The sequence below is a fragment of the Anopheles arabiensis genome, chromosome 2, assembly GCF_016920715.1.
Source record: "Anopheles arabiensis isolate DONGOLA chromosome 2, AaraD3, whole genome shotgun sequence".
NCBI lineage: Eukaryota > Metazoa > Arthropoda > Insecta > Diptera > Culicidae > Anopheles > Anopheles arabiensis.
Window position 1 is genome coordinate 73142633 of NC_053517.1, and position 20262 is coordinate 73162894.

The 20262-nt window shown below is 42.5% G+C and overlaps 1 protein-coding gene across 6 annotated transcripts in view; it reads left to right on the forward strand.

Annotated features, from left to right (window-relative positions):
• The window catches only part of LOC120897483 (protein GDAP2 homolog), a 43283-nt gene that overhangs the window by 11025 nt on the left and 11996 nt on the right, over nt 1–20262 (forward strand). For 2 of the 6 annotated variants that reach the window (XM_040302416.1, XM_040302419.1), the window contains exons 1-10: nt 1107–1186; nt 7428–7506; nt 7856–8103; nt 9117–9259; nt 9401–9533; nt 9659–9768; nt 9834–10073; nt 12337–12461; nt 13587–13684; nt 16268–16291. In XM_040302416.1, the coding sequence (XP_040158350.1) occupies nt 1122–1186; nt 7428–7506; nt 7856–8103; nt 9117–9259; nt 9401–9533; nt 9659–9768; nt 9834–10073; nt 12337–12461; nt 13587–13684; nt 16268–16291 (1265 nt within the window). In that variant the 5' untranslated portion in view covers nt 1107–1121. Of the gene's footprint in view, nt 1–1106; nt 1187–3932; nt 4402–7427; nt 7507–7855; nt 8104–9116; nt 9260–9400; nt 9534–9658; nt 9769–9833; nt 10074–11911; nt 12271–12336; nt 12462–13586; nt 13685–16267; nt 16292–20262 lie in introns of those variants that run through there. The other 4 variants (XM_040302417.1, XM_040302418.1, XM_040302420.1 and 1 more) reach the window with 4 other exon arrangements.

The window sequence follows — 20262 nt, forward strand, 5'->3', positions numbered from 1 at the left end:
ACTGCCGTTCGTTCCCTATTTAAACTATTTTTGTCCTATCCGCGATGCGCTTGGCTGACAGTTCGGCGGAACCCTACAACGGTTACAACAATGAGTTTGTGAACAGTTTCTCAACGCGGTCACCATCGGTTGGAAATGAACGGCAGTGCTTACGGTGTTTCACCGATCGGAAGCAATATTCAGAACGGTTTTGCATTGAAGCTTAGACTCTCCGATTAGGCGGTGGCTTGTTGTAGATGAGCATGCAAGAAAAATTAGATTTTGCACCACATTTGCTAGCAGCTGCTGGTGCTTGGCTAGTGGTGGGTCCACCCATTTCACTCTCAAGGTGGTCCAGCCAGCTCCACGGTAATGAAGCATTTTAATATTGTTATTATCGACCAAACGCTAGCTTTTGTCCGCACCGTATAACCCGCCGAGGTCAAGAAGGTTACCGCCTATCTGTAGGGGTAAATGTGGGTCCAGGTGCTACGGGAGCTACCACGACTAACAGGTTTAAGAAAACGCCATTGCTAAGTTTGCTATAAATTCGGCGAGGAAGATTTAGTGACCAGCTTGATATGCTTTGGTGGTACGTGGTTTGCTATTGTAAGCCACCAGCACAGTGACAGCTTGATCGATTTTTGAGCCAACTCTGCATGGAACCGAGTTGGATGACCGAGAATAGAAATCTTGTTTTGGTAGTCGTGAGCTTTGAAATTTTGTTCTTAGATAGTTAATCTGCTGATACAGTTAATGCGAACATAACAATCAACACACATTGGGTTAAAATAAATATTCTTTGATTCTCCTATTAAAAACGAATATTCATATATTAATAAAAAATAGATTACTTTTCACGTACTGTCAAATATTTCAAAAAACCCCTTCCAACGATAGATCCATTTCCCAACTTCCTCGAGCTATCTGCTCATATCAATCGGTCAAACAGAATCAAGGTGATTCGCAATCAGTTCTGCTCGCTAATTAACTGATCTTTAATTTTAGCAACGGAGTTCGATACAGCTGTTAAAACGCCTCGTGGCACTGTTTGATAGCTAAATAGCCCCGTCGCTGGGAACGAACGTGCGTGTTCGTTTCAGATCCGCCAGAGAGAGAGAGAGAGAGAGAGCGCCCAGAGCATGAGACTGAAGTATCACGTACCTGCTGGTCAGCGCAATATGGTCCACCGTGACGTTGGATATCAGTGAGTAGCATCGCGTAGGCCGTAGCATCCCATGTTGCTCTCACCCTACTCCGCCAAGCCGGTGGGCATTTCATCTTCACCGTTCAACTTGGACGGCTTATAATGGCACGAGCTAATTTTAATGGCTTAGGCACCCGACCCCACCAACCATACCACCCCCGTACACACCACACCCCAAACACGCAATCTCACGCAATCGGTCACTTATTTCATCTAAATCGAACCATCGCAATCGCTTGGAGATGGGTCGCGTCCATATGCTTTACACAGGTGTGTTGTCGGTTCTAAGGCAGACATCTAGCTTAGCCGTGGGATGATGCTTCATTTTCACAACCGTACAACATGTGTCATTTTAGGAGCAGTTACAGCAAATAGTGATTTAGTGAAACCTGGATGAGAGAGAATCCTATTAGAGAGAATACTGGATGTGATAGTTTATGTACAAGATCGCAAACATTAACGTTACATTAGACGGTATATATTTTCGAACAAAAGTGATAAAAGTAGCCGGGTCTACATTATTACCTATATAGCAGATATAAACTACCAAAGAAGCTATTTTATCGAAATAATATTTTTACTATTGTAGGATCAAACTTTTACTTTTATATCAGACCATGAATTGATTTTTTTTCACAATTGTAAATTCACTTATAAGCTAAAGACAACGTTAAAATGTCCCTAAATTTAACATCAAAAGATAATTTTGTTTATCACATTCACGCATCGTTCTCGCTTATCCAGGTTTAACTGTACTTATAAACGCTACCAATCCCAAAGCGTAATAATCGTCCTGTAAATACACCGGCAAAGCATTTGATGCACGAGCGATATGCGAATGGAGCTAGTAAATTTTGATAGTTATTTGAAACTTTGTTGAAGTTCTTTTATTTTATGAGCCTTAGGACAATCCGATGTTAAGTCCGTCAAGGAACAGTTATAAATAAAAATTTAAAATGAAAAATAGTATGCTAAATATGTACAGTAAAGTAAGAGTTGCTTCGAGTTATACATTACACATGCATTTGGTGGCTATGTATAACAACATAACATAACAATGTATATCAACAAAGACCAGAAGCAAGAACGGTGGAAACGATGTATTTAAGCAATGGTCTAGTTTTCTAACCTATATGTAAATATAAAACAAAAACAATATACTTCGATTATATAGCTCCGCATTGTTGGATAATAGTGTAGACTTCAATTTCGCTTTATATAGTAAATTGTAAAGTTGTAAAAAATTCTAAACGTGTACAAAAAAACTGCAAACTTCTAACTGAACTGAAAGATCCGAATGGTTAATTTGACCGGTATTTTCTTGGGCAAGATCAGTGCGTCGTGCCGCATGTGTTAGGGCGTTGTTTTCGTTATCATTTTACACTGTCCACGCGGCCCCATTACAACTGACGAGAAACATAGATACAGCGAGAGAGAAAGAGAGTGAATAAACGTGCATGGTAAAGTGGGAGAAAACGCACAAAGGAAAACAGCCCGCAAAGCGACTCTCCCAATCTATCGAGGATGGTTCGTTCATAGTGTGCGGTGTAAAATGTGCCGTGGGTATAGCGACAACGTTTGAGCGTGTGGTGGGTTCAAAGCTCGCCTCGCGTACGTTTTAGATGCGTAGTTGTGTCGCCACATACCGCTTCACTGTTACATGGTGGCAAGAGGTGTCCAACTCGTGCAAAAGGATGGAAAATGAAAGATATATTTTTTTTAATTCTTGTGTATGCATCATATTGCCTCTGAATATTAAAATTTGCTAAAAATTTGTAAGAATTTTACTCTCAAAAGTGTATGTTTGTTGGAGTGTTTCTACATTCTAAGACAATTATGGAAAAAATGATTGTAAATTCGTCAATAATGAATATTGTCAGTAACAACAGAAATGGATGATTTTCTAGTTTGTGAATCTGCTGTGCAAAAACTGTATTACAATAAGTTCCCGGTTATTCTACAAAAATGGGGTTTTGTACATACATTATATGTCAATCATATTTGGACTCTTGAAATTCGAATCAATGTGCTTCTCTTAAACATGTTTTCTCCTACCTTCTCTATGTTTGCAAAGAAAGATGTCTGCATATTTGCAAAGGAAGATTAAAATTTCAAACACTACTTGAGTGATTGAATGATAAACGAAGAATATTCATTTTTTTACACGATCGTTTAATTTTGGATCCAACGTTTTCGTTTCGTAAATGTTTACAAAATTAGTAGAAACCCATTTCAAGTATTTTTTAAGCATACCCAATGAAGTTAATATTAATATTTAGTTTTTTAGTTTTGTTGGAATAAACCTATTTGGTGAATATTAGTTAGTTCGTTATAAAAATTCTAACCATGCCGTGCAGTTTCCATGAATATGTCCAATTGAGATCATTTATCATGCTTTACGATAACTAGATACATGTAACAGTGCAAATACTGGTGTTTCACTTCTGAGTGCGATTATAAAATGGCAATTACAAAAAGCCACCAAAGGTACGAGATAAAGTTTCTAACATATTTTGCTAGCGACTTACCTAAACATGCGACGTTACGTTCCTGTTGGATGTGTTCCAATTATAAACATAAAAAGCCCCCCTGTAACGTGCACTCGTTTGACAAGCCTGTCGCTGGACGGCTAGAAATCACGGTTCGCGATCACATTCGCTGTGTATGGATGTATGTACGTGTGGTGGCACACTTTGACAACCGGTCGTAACGCCAGCTAATCAACAAACGCTCAATGCTGGTGGTAGTTGTGATAGGACCAGCAAACCGATGACAACGACTTGGTATGCCGCGACCTGCACGCCGTACTGGGCCGTTTTCTTTTCGCCAGTTTTCTTGCAACCTACCTGCCGCGCGGTTCGCGTAACGGGTTACCCGACCACATCTCTCTCGCTCTGTGGGGTGTGTTGCTTATTATTGCTAACAGCTGTGCGTGTCGCTATTTCGCGACTGTGGTATGATCGATTGTTTCGATCGGTGCAAAGGATAAACGCGTGTGCTAAAAATTTGTGTGCTGTAGAAGCCCTCGAATTGTGGAAGGCGTGACACAAGGGCCAGTGACGTAGTGCTGTTTGTAATATTGTTCCCCGAGCAAGGGGAATCAATTAATGCGTTATCGGCATTGAGACGAACATACCTGGCAGATGATAGCGGTTCCCTTTGCTGCTGTGTAACACCAGCCCCGTCGGAGTTCAACCCCTGGCGTTGTTAGCACGGTACGGATGCTTGCAAAACATGTGTGGGATCAATGTGTAGTTTTCAGCCGACATTTTGGATGAGATTTAGCTCTATGCACCATTACCGTAGCAGTTCGATCGCAAAAACGCGCAACCCGCGCACAATGACGAACGATGACGGCGATGTGCGGGATTAGTCATCCAGTTGTGTGTGTTTGTGTGTGTGGGTTGGTAGTTGTTTGCGGTTGGTTTGCTGCTGGTTCTTACCCACAGGTAGAGTGTGGGCAGGTGAGGGACCCGAGTGGTACTGGTACACTTTTGCGTCGCTGGTGTGCTGTGTGCAGACGGCTTAACGACAGTCGTCGCATGCTTTGTTCTGTTCGCCCATCGCATTCGCGTTCGCGGTGTGATCGAAACATGCGCTCTCCAGGCCGCGCTACGCACACTACCGCATATCGGCATGAACCACTCTCCGATGCACAAATGGATGAGTTGCTGCGACTCACAATCGCGCGAACCAACCGAAAACCGTCATGTAATCTGTGATGCATGATGGCGGTCGGATGTCGCGCCCCGTGCGAGTTCGATCAAACAAATTGATATGACGTGTACGGATGTGGGGGTGGTGGTGGAGGTGTACAAATATAAACCGAGCACACAATTTCTAAGGTACACACCGCGACGGATCGGGGTGCATCGGATTTCGTTCGCGCCTGCTGCTAATGCAAAAGGGATGGAAAATTACCATCGAAATGCTGCTGCTACGCTAGAGAGAAGAGGTTGTGATTGTCGTACCGGGGATGGTATATTTGTTTGCTGGTTGATTAGATTCGGCCTGATACACTGATGCGCTAAATGAGCGCGGGTGGAGCATTGAGCTGGCTTTAACTTTAAACCTTGAATCGCCGTGAAAGGCTCAGTTTGCTGGACTCTTTAGCGGGTGCATTGAATGCATTACAAGAATTGAAACAACGCTCAAAACACAATCTCTGATTTTTTTCAGTGCAATTGAACGGCATTGAGCGTAGATCCAAAGCATATTTAAAATAAAAGAATAATAATTTCAGCCACGGGTGGCATATCAGTGGTGTATATAATATGCTAATAGGTGAATAAAATCAAAACTGTTCTGCTTCGGTTCATACGCAACACAGCGTAGCGCTATCGTTGAGTCAGGTAAAACAGATATCTACCGCAAACCTGTTTACCTTTGGTCACGTCCAAATGGTACCAAGCAGGTAGGAGGACTATTGCAAAGAATTCCTACGTCACCAAATGCGCATCGAAGCTTCATGCTAGCAAGAACACGTAGCTCTTTTATTTGATTTAAACATATCTTCAGCTTGTACTGTGCACATATTTTAAATTGTGACTGTAACATGGGGTAAAATTACTGGTACAAAAATAAATAGTTAAAAACAAAAGTCAATAGTTAGTAATAGTGTTAAACATATAGTAAATTAGGTCAATTAAATATAAACAAATAAAAACCTTTAGCTCATCTCACATTTGAAAATTTGCCATGAAAACAGTCGTCAAGGATAACTATACTAACATATCAGTGATCTTGCTTTTGTAGAGAACCGGTAACATATAGCCAAGCTCACAAGTGGTTTTCTATGCAAACCTTGACCGACTAAGGTTGTTTTCCCAATAAAAAAAATAACAAATCCTATGAATTTAAATTATTGTGAATCGTGACAGTATTCTGACACAATTCTTCCAACTCTAGTGCATTAGGATAGTACTCAGCAAAATTCTTCAAAGTTAATTAGGAACAATTTGGTCTCCAATTGTAATAAAACCACCGTGGTTTACTTTCGTACCTGACTGTATATTCGCAAATTAGCGGTTCGTGATGCGGCGGTCGACACATCGGAAGACGATTTGCGTCATCGGAACTCCTCCTAATGACGGTCGCAGCATCGCGTATCACCATTTAGACGTGGAATACACACCGACACACATCTGTACCGTACGATACACCCATACCTCTTAGATTTGATGGTTATTTAACAGAAGTATAGCAAGCACAAAATCAAAAAGAGCCATCTTTCATCTTTGAAATTCATGCATAACCGAACCGGGTCAAACCGCATACCCAGCCCTAAGTGGTTTGAGAGAATAGCTGATGGAACAGAGAGGAAGGGATTGGTGGAGAGGATTGGAGTGGTAGAGTGAGGGAGGTGGGTGCTGGGAGATAGTTACCTTATTCTAAGGACCTTTCCATTTCGCTTTCGATCGACTTACCTGCGAAGGATGACGATAGGATGAGATGATGATGGTGATGTTATTACACAGCCGGGCTCTGTATTAGTTTGTTGGCAGCTTGCACGGTGCTAAAGAGATTTCTCGGGTTCTTCAGATATCCCCGCACCAAAAACCACCACTGCACAATGGCTTCCACGGCGCATGGGGGACGCGCTACCACCGCAAGCACACGAAAGCATTTGTAATATATGTTCGATAAATATTTAATAACACAACTCTGTCCCACATCCGTCGGCGGCGACGGCTCATCGGAAGGCAACGAAGATGCTTTCCTTTACATGAGGCCTCTTGAGCAAAAAAAAAAACTAATTCCCTGACAAGATTCCAGCCACTAACGTAGCTTTATGACGGCTTTAGGGCACAGTGTAGTGTCCATGTTTTGTTTTGAAATCATATACTAGTGTACTTATATCTATTGAACAGCTTTTGCCGTAATGCTCCTACGTACTTTGAGCAGGCATGTAATGAACACGTGCAATTAGATTACAAATTGGCGGCACCACACCACACACATAAATATCGATCACCTTCTTTAGCATCACATCTCGCCACAGTAGATTACAAACATTACCGCAGCAACGAAACCACAATAAAACCCAGTTCGCTACATTATTTCTGTGTCTTTGTGTGTCGTTTTCTCTTTGCTCTTCATCTTCGTTACATTTCCATTCTCAACCCTTGACCGCCGTGCCACATCGCGTCACCATCGCGCGTTACACACCTCCACCTCCACCATCACTCATTTCGCGCGGGCCGATACAAATTGACCCCGTGGTGGGACGTTCCCGCCGCAGAGCGATGAGACTAGTGTCCAACATCTACAATGAAAGCATTGAAACATCACTAGGAGGAATCGCGAAACATCTAACGCAAGTAATTATTATACGATTACATCTACAACAAAAACAAAACAACACAAAGTAAACGTTTCAGTTCACTTGCATTCACTGATCTTTCGTTGCATGGTGTATGAGAGAGAGGAGAGCGAGAATGAAAGAAAGAAGTGGGTGACGGAAAAGAAAGTACAAAGTTGAACTCTACGTCCTTACTTTAGGTCCACGTGACCTGATATGGGACGTCGTACGTCGGTGGTGCTTAACCGACAGAGACAACGCGTAGAACGTTTCAAGGGCTTCCTAATAATGCTTACCCTATTTTTCCCGCGACTTTCTTTGTTTTTTTCTATTTCCATATAATCCTTCCTACTGGAATGCTTCCGTAGCCGCAAGAATCGCGAGGACTGCCGAACCATTCAACTCGCCAGCAGCAGCAGCAACAGCAGCAGCAGCAGCACTTTGTCACTCTAGGCAGTCTAAAGCGTTGGGGCGAACAGTCAGAAGACGATCGCGGCCAGCCCCGTCCGCGTCCGACCGATTACAGCCAATTTGCTCCAAACGTTGAAGCCGGCCCGAAACACCCAGTTACTCCGTTTCCGTGCGATGCCCAGATCAACAATCGTTTCGTAATTTGGTGAGTTGTCTTGCTAAACCTGGCTGTGAGCCGAATGTTACCGCTTGAAAGGGGGAGAAGACGGCACGGTGTGAGGGTTATCGGTGGGTGCATTTTCTAGTGCAACTTGTATGCACCACAGCGAACTGTCGTCGTCAACATCGTTGTCTTCATCATCTTCTACCGTGTCTTTGTGATTGTATGGTTGTCACCGTTCTCCATGTGCATGCAGGGTTTTTCAAGAATTCTCATAGCTCTGGGACACTTCATTGACGCTTTCTTATATGAAATGTGCTTAATGTAAAGGGGAATCCAATTCGTCCAATAGGAATAGAGTCAAATTTCCATCATAGAAAAGGGTCAAGAAAGTGTCCCACAACAATGAGAACCCCTGGAAGCCCTGTATATCGTTTCCGATTTTTTCGATGCTACACAAGGTCTCTCCAAAACAATCCAAGCCTAAAGTCCTGTCCTATCCTTGAAATAAAAATAACCTTCATTAGGATTAGAATAAAAGCATGCACACCTAACATGCTACCCTGGCCACCTAAACAAAAGACAGCGAGAGAGACGGTTTAGTGGGTTGTTATTCATTTTTTCCGCTCATCCCATTTCCGGTTTGGTGGAAATGGAACAGGCCGCATATTCAAACAGAAGATTGGCAGGTATTGATTTTTCCCACTTTTGCTGCTGCTACTACGCTGTCTGTGAGTGGAGAGGGCGCGGGTAGTGTGTGGGTCCCGGGTTAGGCAGGATACGGACGCGTTAAGGCCATTGAGTGCTCGTAAGCTTTTGATGAGCTACGTACACCGCCGCGCGTAACATTTTCCATTTGGTACCATTGTGCTTACCATGTCCGCACACCAAAGCGCTTCGTGCGCACTAGTGCAAAAGCAACAGGAGCAACTGAAGCAGTATTTGGAAATTATTGTTGTTTTATTTTTGTTTCTTGGCAAACTACATTAGAGGTCGTAAAGCAAGTAAGCATTATTGTAGCGCTTTGTGATTAATTTATATATTTAAACTATTTTCAGGGAGGGAGACATCTCGCAGCTCAAAGTCGATGCCATCACCAACAGCACCGACGAAACGTTGACGGAAAAGAATCGTGTGTCGAAGAAAATCTTTGGCCGTGCCGGTGCAGCACTAACCTCCGCGATCGTTCACGACGTGAGAAGTAAGTATGGCTTCAGCGGGTATCGTATTTCGGCAGGGCTTTATCGAAAGTGTACACACTTGTTAATAACTTCCGGGTTGGGGGCTAACATTTCCTTATTTATTTGCTTTTTTTCCTTGCTTTTCAACCTCACTCACCCAGGATGTAAGACTGGTGAAGTTCGTGTTACACCAGGATTCTTCTTACCGTCAAAGTACATTATTCACACCGTCGGTCCCATCTACAGCGAGAAGTACAGGACTGCTTCGGAAGCAACGCTGCACGCTTGTTATCGGTAAGAAAACGCCGCAATGAAAGCGAGATCAAACACTAAACCTAAAACCGACGCCCTTTCGGTTGACTTGAATTTCCAATCTGAGCGTGTATTTTTTGTTGTTGTTTCAATTTCCCTCCCTCCAGCAACGTGTTGTACAAAGCAAGGGAACTAGGATTAAGAACCGTAGCCCTATGTGATATTAGCTCGGTGCAGCGCAACTTCCCACCAGACACTGCTGCACACATAGCATTGAGTGAGTATAAAAGGCCGGCGAATGGTTGGTGCACCAAGCTATTCTAAATTCAAACCTTCCTTCAGGGACTGTTCGTCGTTTTCTGGAGCAATACCGTGCCGAGATTGTGATAGTTTGCCTTGAATCTAATGCGCGCAGTATCTACGAGGTACTAGCACCGTTGTACTTTCCGCGCGACGCGCTCGAAGAACGAAGTGCTTTGTGGCAGCTGCCGAAGGACATCGGAGGACTGTATGGTGAACCGCAGCTAGCTGATCGTCAGATTCGCATCATTCATAACCCACAGCATTCCGTCATGATAGAAGGTACGTACGTACAGTGTGCGGGAATATTGTGTAGTTGCTGGTAATTCCTTAATCGAATCGTTTGTTCGGCACGCGGCAAAAGTGCATTTCCCCCTGGTAGAAGCGCTGCATTAAGCTTGAGGGACATTAAGTAATAGTTCATGTAGCCATCGTCGTACATGATCTTTTTTTCTAAAGGGAGTTTCATTCTTTCGCAGTTTTGTGAAGAATCCATATTACCATGCTTTCATTGATTCAAGTGTGTAAAAAGAAACTACATGTCTAGGGTCTGAAGGACTTCAACTATTGCATTAACAAAAAGGTTAACAATGAAGATGATTAGCTTGAGTATTGCGCCACTGATGGCCAGATGGCGGATATTGCCGGAGGTGCTTGGTGTTTTGTTGAGCGGATGTTCAATGAAACAGACCCGTTATATATGTGTTATGATTTGATTTCCATTTGAAACAGAAAGAACATACATAAACTGCTCCGTTATTACCACCATTAGATAGAAGTCTTTCTTATCAGTTTTCGGTCATCAACTATGAGTCGGTGAAAAAAAAAGACAAACTCATATGTTGTACTTCATAGTTATCCGAGCAAAGGCTGAGAGCGTTGGGGTTGACGCATGATGGTTTAATTCACGTTGCGATCGATGCAGTACATTGTAGTGTTGCTCGTGGCAAGGGTTAACCATTAGTGTACTGTAATATGGTACATGTAGCTCTTTTATAGAAACGTCACGTAAATTATATGTTGGTTGTGTTTTCACTTTTTAAAAGATGTTTTTTTTTTATCATTGAAGAAAAGTATAATTAATATTTCTGAGAGTTCCGTTTGATACGATTGAAATATAGCATTTTAAATATTTAAAATAGAATGTAACGTTTAGCATAATTTGGTTAACATTGTGCATCATAGCTGCTAATCTACAATGCATTAACATTTCGTCTATAAAATCACTATACAACATCATGCAGCGAATTGTTTGTTCAAAACACTCAAACAAACGTGAGCGTCCGCTTCGTGACACTAACAGCCGGGTTGTATGAGTATTCTTCCCATCTGCCACAGACAGGTTTATAAGCCACAATTCTGAATGTGTACCATTACATATTTGATTATACAACAAGAATTGACGATAGCAAATTTTTAAGATAAAGCCCGTTGACAACATTGCAGCGTATCAACGTAATGTACCAGACAAGAAATAGACCAAGTAAAGAATAGCGAATAACGAGATGTTAATGTTGCAGGACTTACTATTTATTACTTTTAAAGGAATGGATTATCATAAGCAGAAGTTTTTCGATTTTTTTTCTCCAAGATTAACTTAAGATACTCCTGTATGGCGCGTGTGTGTATAATTATGTTCATTTTTACTGACAATCTGGTCTGATTGCTTGTCTGAACACTGTTGTTAGGATAAACGATACGCATTCGAAAAAGTGTATAACAGTTATACGCGCCTGTGTTTAGGCATTTTGCATTACACGTTAAATTCCCTCGCTGTGAGTTACCTGTAATTCTGTAAAGTGACTGAAGTTGAATTTCTGAACAGTAGATAAGAAATTCGCTTAGTGAACATTAGCCATTGTGTATAATGAATTTTTATTTTGTATTTAAGTGCTTGCTTCACTGTAAGCAATTTCTGTCCCGCTTGTCTCAGGTGCACACTGACTACTCACTGGATTTACTCACTTGATCTCACTATTCGTTGCCAAGAGCACGAGAAAGAGAACCGAAAAAGGGATGCTGAGCGATCTTTGCTCTCTGCGTAGTTGCGATCGGGCGTCTTCTGCCGCCTGATATCAATTCGTTGGTGAGATGCACGAATATTGCTCGGCTCATTCTCCCTCGATCTGGTGCGAATATCAGTCATTTGTGGCTAACTGCCAAGCAGGTGGTGCGTGCATGGAAGCTTTTCCTGTGTTGTTTTCAGCGCTGTTGGTAGCATCGAGGCCGTGCGTAGTTGTTGTTGATGTTGTTATCGTATCTCCCAGTGCTGCTTAGTCCGTTTACAAAGTGTGCGGTTTAGTGCCGTTCTCCGATGGTGGAGGGCAATCGTAGTGGTGCTCTCTTATCAAGTTACAACTGTTGTTGTTCATTTTAAATACCCTACCACTGCCAGTGAACTAAAACGGGGGAAGATACAAAGCAAATTAAAACCACATTTCGAGCGGCAAAATGATAAACGATTCGTTTGAATTTTCCTGTAACGTTTCCACTGCCGAGATGTGTATTTCTTGAACCAATTCTAATGCTCTTTGTAAAATTACAGCTGATGACGATTCCGACACCAGCCCACATGATCTGGAAATGGGGTCCGACGTCGAGTATAGCAATATTAACCTAAGCCTGGCAGCTCAACTGTCTGGAGCAGCTCATTCCTTCACCCAGATGCAGGTAAGATGTTAGGAATGTAGTCCATCTTTGATGCAAAAATAGTGGAACACAGTTTGTAATAGCGTTTATAGCTACGGTTAAACCTTCCAGTTATTCATGTACTGATGGTGCACAGGATGTATGGATGAAAAATGTCCTATCTTTTGCAACATATGGCACGATATTTGTTTGCGCTTAACCGATAAGAATATGATTTACCTTTCACATTGCAATATTTGCCTTGTGAATCCTTTCACGAGTGTTATCGTTTGCATTTCATTCTCAAACAAGTGACGTACAATTTGCAGTGTGCTACTATGCAAGGGTCGCGATTCAATCCGCGCTATAGTTATTCACAAATATGCAGGTGCACGAATCCTAAGCACTTCTACATAATATTTACTGTCTTTATGATAATTATTATGCAGTTTAGATGCCACGTTTATTCTCTATAAGTTTTCTGTATTGAAATATTTATGTTTAATGTGTTCCACTAGAATTTGGCATGTATATACACTCTGATTGTAAAGAAAGTTAGGATCCAAACGAAAATATAAATACATTACAATATTTTTTTAATTTGAAGTATATGAATGATGCCTACGATCAAATAGATTCAAATTAAATACATTAATGATGCCTATTGAAGCAAAATCATTCCACTTTGTCTAATAAGTAGTAGCTACATTCTTGTATGATTTTTTCTTTGGCACAACAACCGTTAACAACCAAGGCCTGCCTGTACCACAATGGATATGGCTTTCAGAGGCTTATTTATTACCATAGCAGAATAGTCTACGCGTAAGGGGCACGGTCCATTCGGGGCTTGAACCCATGGCGAGCATGTTAACGAGTTGACGACTGTACCATCAGACCGGATTGTATATCGGCTTGTTTGATCAGAGTAATTATATTAGACGTATTTGAATTAGCTTTTCATGGAAACTACCTTTAAAACATACAGAGGATGCTGCTTAAAAGGTAAAAATCATGATTGCCAAACAGTGGATAACAGAATTGAGACGGTCAAATCAACGGAAATCAAATGAACGACTGTTTATGATATTAAAGCTATGATGATATAAAAAAATTGCAATCTGTTCACATTACCAGCTACTACTAATTATCTATCTTTTCCGTTAACAGGGTGATTTAGATCGACAACGTCTTCTGGGCGATCGGCCACGCATGGTTTACGAGAGTGTGCTTGACGATGGCTTGGAAGGAATCGAACACCAGGAAAGGTACGTGAGCTTCTTCTGTAGCATTGATTCGTTGCTTCCATCGTTCGATGATTTGCCATATTCAGCAGTTTTCTATTGCTTAGTAGAATTAATCGTTTGCCGCCACATTCGTTTACTATATACTCTTCTACTGCGAAGTATATACTAGCTTTCCTGACATAGATTCAGTATGGTTGAAACAAGTAAATATACAAAAACAAAGAGTTTAAAGCCTGCTTGCTGATACCGTAGTTATCAGCCGCTTAGCACTCACCATAATTTGAAATGAACTGATAAGTGTAATCGCCCAAAGCTTACCTGATAAGCGAAAGCTTTCATCGTGAATCTAGCATATCTCTATTAAGCTTCTAGCCGCCCTTGAAGCTCTAATGCGCGTAAGCTTTCAAATGGAGTGTACCGCCGACTGTCTATCACCCGTTGTTCAAAGCTTTCATTTGCGTGCTTTTCTCAGTATCCTTCGATGAGCTTTCAGGATATCATTTTAATGAGCTCGCGTGTTTTGCGATTGCATAACTTGCTTGTAAGTTAAACGATACTTAAAAGGGAGGGGATATTCGATCGGCAAGGTCATCTTCCGTCGCTACCGCGATGCGCTTCACTGATTGCTTTATAGCCCAGCGTACGCGGGAGGGTTAGGAACAGACAGGAGAGGTGCGTGTTTGTCCCATAGAATCGAATAGGAATGCCTCGCTGTAGGTGCATTTCATTATTGAAAAATCTCCTCGCACACACTTACATACCCGCACATTCTTGCCAACACAATACTGCCCAAACCGTGCCCTCTGGTAGTGTTTTGATTTGTGGTCCGAAGAGACGTTGGGTGGACGACGACCCGGTTTCATGACCAACAAAGAAATGGTTCAATCGATATTCATTGATCGCGCTGGCGTCTTCCCGCGATGTGCCCTATCGTGTATGGATGTAAGTGCATGGGAGGTTCGGTAATTGAATTTCATTGTCTCTGTAGCAGAGCATAGCAAAGATGCACATGTCATTGGACGTGAAAGTTCGCTTATCGACACCACATGTTTAGTATGCTTTGTTATTATTTTTGTTTAGTTGCTTTATATCGTGAACAAAGCTGAGCTCTCATTCGATTGCGTGCTGACCCTTTGGCGCTAGTCCCTCGTGTGGCAAGCAACTGTAGCTTACTTTCTGACGTGTGAATAAGTTTTCATCAAGCCAAATGGCGTCAATCTTTTTTACCGAACTATAATAACACACGAATCTACGAATCATGCTTCCGTCGTTCATCACAATGCATCGTTTGATATAGTACTGTTCCCAGACGATGGGTGTTGTGCCTATTTTTGGAAGAGTCCTTTTTGAAGGCTAGCGGATAGAATAATGTTTCGATATTTTTAGGCTACACATCCATAGCTTCCATTGTATCATCCTGGCGCGAACATCATTACGTGTTAGTTATTGTTGTTGTTGTGTTACGTTCAAATAAACAATACCCTCGCGTAAGAACTGGATCCATGATGTGCTGTGAAATCGATGAATCCGCTTCCCTTACGTCACCATTCGACAACATTCGCTTGTTGCCGTTAATTATCGTTACTCACGTCAGTGGTTTGCTACTTCAAGGATATGTTTGGTTGCTAGTAACGATTACTATTTATGGAATTGAGGGCCCATCTTCAACATGCTTCAGGAGCTATTCCACACAATAGCACTCCCTGTTGCACTGCATAGAAAGGTTTAGGTCCATTTGTCACGATGTAATGTCCAAACTTTTTTCTTTCAATTGCGTATCAAGTTTTGATGGTTTGAAGAGAGCACAATGCGACTTATGTCTAAATACTGCATGTATTTATCTCAAGAGAGATAGAGATTTGAGAGATAAGAAAATAACACAACAACCAGTCACTCATTGCATGCATTAAAAAAAATAAAACAAGATAAAAGATAAATTGTAATAAAGGAACTAAGCTAAGATGTTTAAAGCAAAGATACGCGGCATCTCGTGGCTGTTGGCGACATCACATATATTTAATCGCGATATCATCTCGCGCATCCATCTGCAATATGACGGTTATCATATTCTGCAGCAGTATTCCGATTATACCTCATAACCATAAAGTATGCGTCATTCGGCAACACAACAGTAGACTTATTTGGGTTTCGTGTGTTTTTGCTGCTGCTGTTGTGATTTTTTAAGTTGTAAATTTGAAGCAGCTCTTGTTTGCAAAAGATTTGGTTGATGAAAACACAGATAACACCCGTGTCGCGTTGAATGAAGGTAATGCGGTAGAGTATGATAGTCACCCAATCCACTCGGTATGTCAAATGAGAGGTGTGCCTCGCCCTAAATTCGACGTAGATTGCTAGTTATGTATCGATCGTATAATTAGAAGAAAACATACTTCTTTTCCTGATTTGTTTAGTCATTGAATCCATTTATGTACGTTTCGGTTTCGGTAAAGTATTTAGAGATTTTCAAATTCATTGCTCATTTTATGTTGTCAATCGTTCGACAACACGCAGGCGGATGCATAATTTCGACCACACTAATTCTCTCAATCTATTTTCATTTCTTTTCCCAAACTTTCTTCATCCTCAAAAATCTGCAATGTTTAGTTCACCTTTGTTGGTGGATTGCGAGTGAGTATTTGCAAAAAAACAAAACAAAACAAAAAATCAAACATTTCCTCCACCTCCCCACTAAGTTCCCACATTGACGTGCAGTACTTCTTCTTGTTATTCTTCTTTCACTCACTTAGAGCAGAATAGTTAGTTATATTCTTGTGCCGCTGTTACATGCTCCTGTTATGAGTGCGTCAGTTAGCTTTATCTTTGGCCACCAGTAGTAGCGCTAGTCGTATGGAGTTGTTATTTTCTTTTCCTTGAGTAAAAGTTATAGTGTTAGAAATTCAAAGGCACCCCTTTTTTCTTACAGAAAAAATTCTACTACATGAATGCAGCTGAACATTTTCATTCATTTTTTCCGTTCGTTTTGTTTCATCTACCTTTGAATACTCGTTTCTACATCAAGCGAAAGAGAGGGACATCCCTGATGGAAGAAACCCGTGCTTACTGCCAATATCAGATTAAAGCAATCTCACTGCTTGGACAGTTCTTCTTTTCTTTGCATATTGCGTCGCTAAATATTTTCTTCTGCTAATGTCATGTTTTCATCTTTTTTATGTCTTTCGCTTTACACATTTATGCTTTTCTCTTCCTGTATTTTAATCTATTTGATTGTTTTCGTGTTTGCGTTACTGTGCGGTCTGTTTGAGCCTGAACTTTAATTCCGGTCTGTACCATTGTTTACAACCAATTTTAACGAAATATTTGTCATAAATATGCATACAAGCTTTATCAATTGGCTTCACAGTTTTGCACATACTTTGCGATCGCTTCCACATTTTGTTTGTTAATGCTATGCAAACAAAGCATCGTTAATTTTGTTTTATTTATCTTTCCCTACCATTTACTAAATCTGTTGTGATAAGTAAACCAAACAAAACGAAATTCTACTACAAGAAGATCTTGGTGGTGTCGTGGTTTCGAAGGTATCCATGAAATTTTGGAGTAGTGAAAAGCCCGCCTAATGGCATCATCTTGGTGGTGAGCAGGGAGGTGGTACGATGAGAAACAATAGTACACTATCGTTTCTCGCTCACGGATGAGTGCGTTCCGATGAGAAGTGAGCATTAGTGTGAGCTGTACTTGGCAATGCAGTCTCTCGCATCCAAGACGCATCCACTACTACTTGCTACTCTCGACAATGCTCACATCTTGTGACGCTTTACATGTGTTACCGCTCTGTTGCCCGCCCTGTTCTTCCTTCCGCAATGGTTGCTCCTCCGGCTCGAAAAGAGCAAGAGAGTGAGAGTGAACGCACGCAACCACAATAAAACACGAAATCATCTGTTTGGTTTGACCGTGCTTGGGGCGATGCAATGGAGCGGGGAGGAAAGGTTACATCGGAGAAGGACGATGTCGGTGATGTTTTTCTCCCTCTCGTCGGAGAGGGAGAGAGAGCGAGCGCCCTCAACACTGGCCGTGCGGTGTAACAACCGATCACTACGCGGGCCCCACACTCTGGCCATGGGGTGAACGGTGGCGCTGTCAGTTAGCGAACGGCACTCGACTTTTCAACAGTCGAAGAAGTTGTTTTCCCCGGGTTTGCGCACACGAGCAGTGGCGGTGGCCTTTAGTTGCGTTTGAAGTCATTTGGCGTTTGTTCGTTCGTGCGTGGTTTCTCGGTTTCTTATTCTTCTTCTTCTGGCCGGTTGCATTTTCGGTTGCATCGCTCGCGTGCGCTACACATCATTGTGCAACTGCTCCTGCTGCTGTATCGTGTGATTTGTGTGCTTTTTCGCGGATCAATTTCGCTTTGGCAAACCAACTGTTGGTGGTGGGTCTCTTGGTTCCATTGTTCGGTGACTTGTTTTATTGAATTGAAACTAGCGTACACTTTTAGAAAAGATACTCAAGAGAGACAGTGAACCTGCAAAGTGTTGTTGCGTGTGTGTAAAATTTCATCGATTTTCACCAATCCTTATCGTCGTCCTTGTGCGCTGCCAGTCCTTGCCTACGCTGTCGTTGGTGGTGGTGGTCGTCGTCCTTTTCCCCTATCTCCCTACCTTCCCATACCGCACCGACAACTTGCTCAAGTTTTCCCGCTGATCGGGAGGAAAATTCTATTTTTAAACGGTGATATTTTCCGTTTCGCAACGAGACGCGAGCGCAAACACCAGTGAGCGCGCGCTGTTCCACTAAAACACTTTTCCTTACTCATTTCGCTCCCAGTTGCTCTGCATGATAACGTGAGCAGCAACTGTTACAAAACAGAGCGAGAGAATACAGCACGGAACTCTCTTTTTCCTTATCGTCCATGATTCATCCCTCCCATCCCCCCGCTTCCCCCATAAAATCGGAACGCTTTTCCGGCATTTGAACGACCCGAATCGGAGCACGAACCGCCACCAGAGCCAACGGTAGACAGGGCAGACAGTGCCAACAAACTCTGTGCTCACATTCGCTGTTTTTCCACACGCCAAGCGGCACCGACGGTGTGGTCTGGCTAGCGGTGTTTCGTTTCGCTGAGTGTGTGTATTGGAAAATCGAAAGTGAAACAATTCGCCAGCACCACCAACACGCGGTGTGCGCATTCATTGTCATCACCAATCTATCTTACGCCTGCGGTGTATGGTGTGGTACCCAAGTGTATAAATCGTAAATCCTTGCTGGCCAAAAAGGCAGCAGTAGCTCCATTTTGCTGCTCCATCATTTATTGATCAGTGTACGACCGACCGGAACCTTGAGAAACATCCTTTTTCCGGTGTTGCCGGTCGAAATAAACCCTATTGTTCCGAGCACAGTGGTTCTCGGCATTGCTATATAAGCCAGAGTGTAACGATAAAAAGGTGTGTTGTCTATTTTTTATCCCCTCCGCCAGAGCTCTCCTATCGTTGAGGCATCAGCAGCAAATTGGGGGAAAAAAGCTGTACATAAAAAGTGTTTTGTGCGAGTGCCATAATAAGAAAAAAAAACGACCCATCATATTTACCCTTCTCATCATCATCATCGTACGACAAGCCTTCACCTCCCGCCGTCTTGTAAAACATGGCCCAAATGGTGACAATGGAATCGATCGATCTGAGCGATGCGACCATCAGCATACCGCCCGAAATCCAGGTGGACCAGATACACATCGAAACGCCAGAGGAAAGGTGAGAATCGTAACACCGCACCGTAGAAGGTACGCCCGTGTCTTTGCGCGTGGCCTGGCGCGCGGGGACGGCGTGGCCAGGAGCGAGCGAACCCGGCCGTAAGTGAAACGGCGAACAGACGCAATTTTCTGGCGTCCAAAAATAGCCCATGCATCAGAAGTGCCACTCCAGCTCTCTCTCTGGAGGATTGGAAATGAATCGACGGCCTCGCCTATGATCCTCCGACATTGTGGTGATGGTGGTGGTGGTGGTGCAGCGATCTGGCTGCTAGCCAAGTTAGGTTAGGGGGAAGGGATGGTGTTGTTGTATACCAAATAGCAAGATTCACAGTCCGCGCGAAGGCGATCGATCGATCCCCGGGAAGCGTCGTTTTCGAACACTTTCGGACGTTCCGATGTTAATAGGACGAATGACACAGCTTAATGCAATTGTGTGTGATATGAGAATTGGAGCACAAGAAACTAATTCGCATCTGGACGAAGCGACGAGTTTCGGGGCGTCGATCGATGCCACCGTGACTAAGTGTTTGTTCAAAAACCTTACAGATTGTGGGTTTGAATGTTATCTGAGCCATCGACTTCACGCCACTGCTACGTTGTAAGATGAATCTTTAAAAGTCAATATAAATCAATAGAAAGAAGAAGAAGAATAAACAAATTTAGTAAAAAGAAGGATTCTAAAGGAAGAAGTATACGAAGTATACCTCACTTTTATGGCACGCGGTCTTAGCCAGTGAGTCTGGCTTTGGTTCGTCATCATGCAGCAAATACCCAATATTTGTCGTCCTCATCCTACCCACCCAACCCGGGTGGAAGTGTGCACGTATCATTATTTACCGATATATGCATGAATCATATTTGGCACTTTATGAAAGGACGAATCCCGCGCCCGACC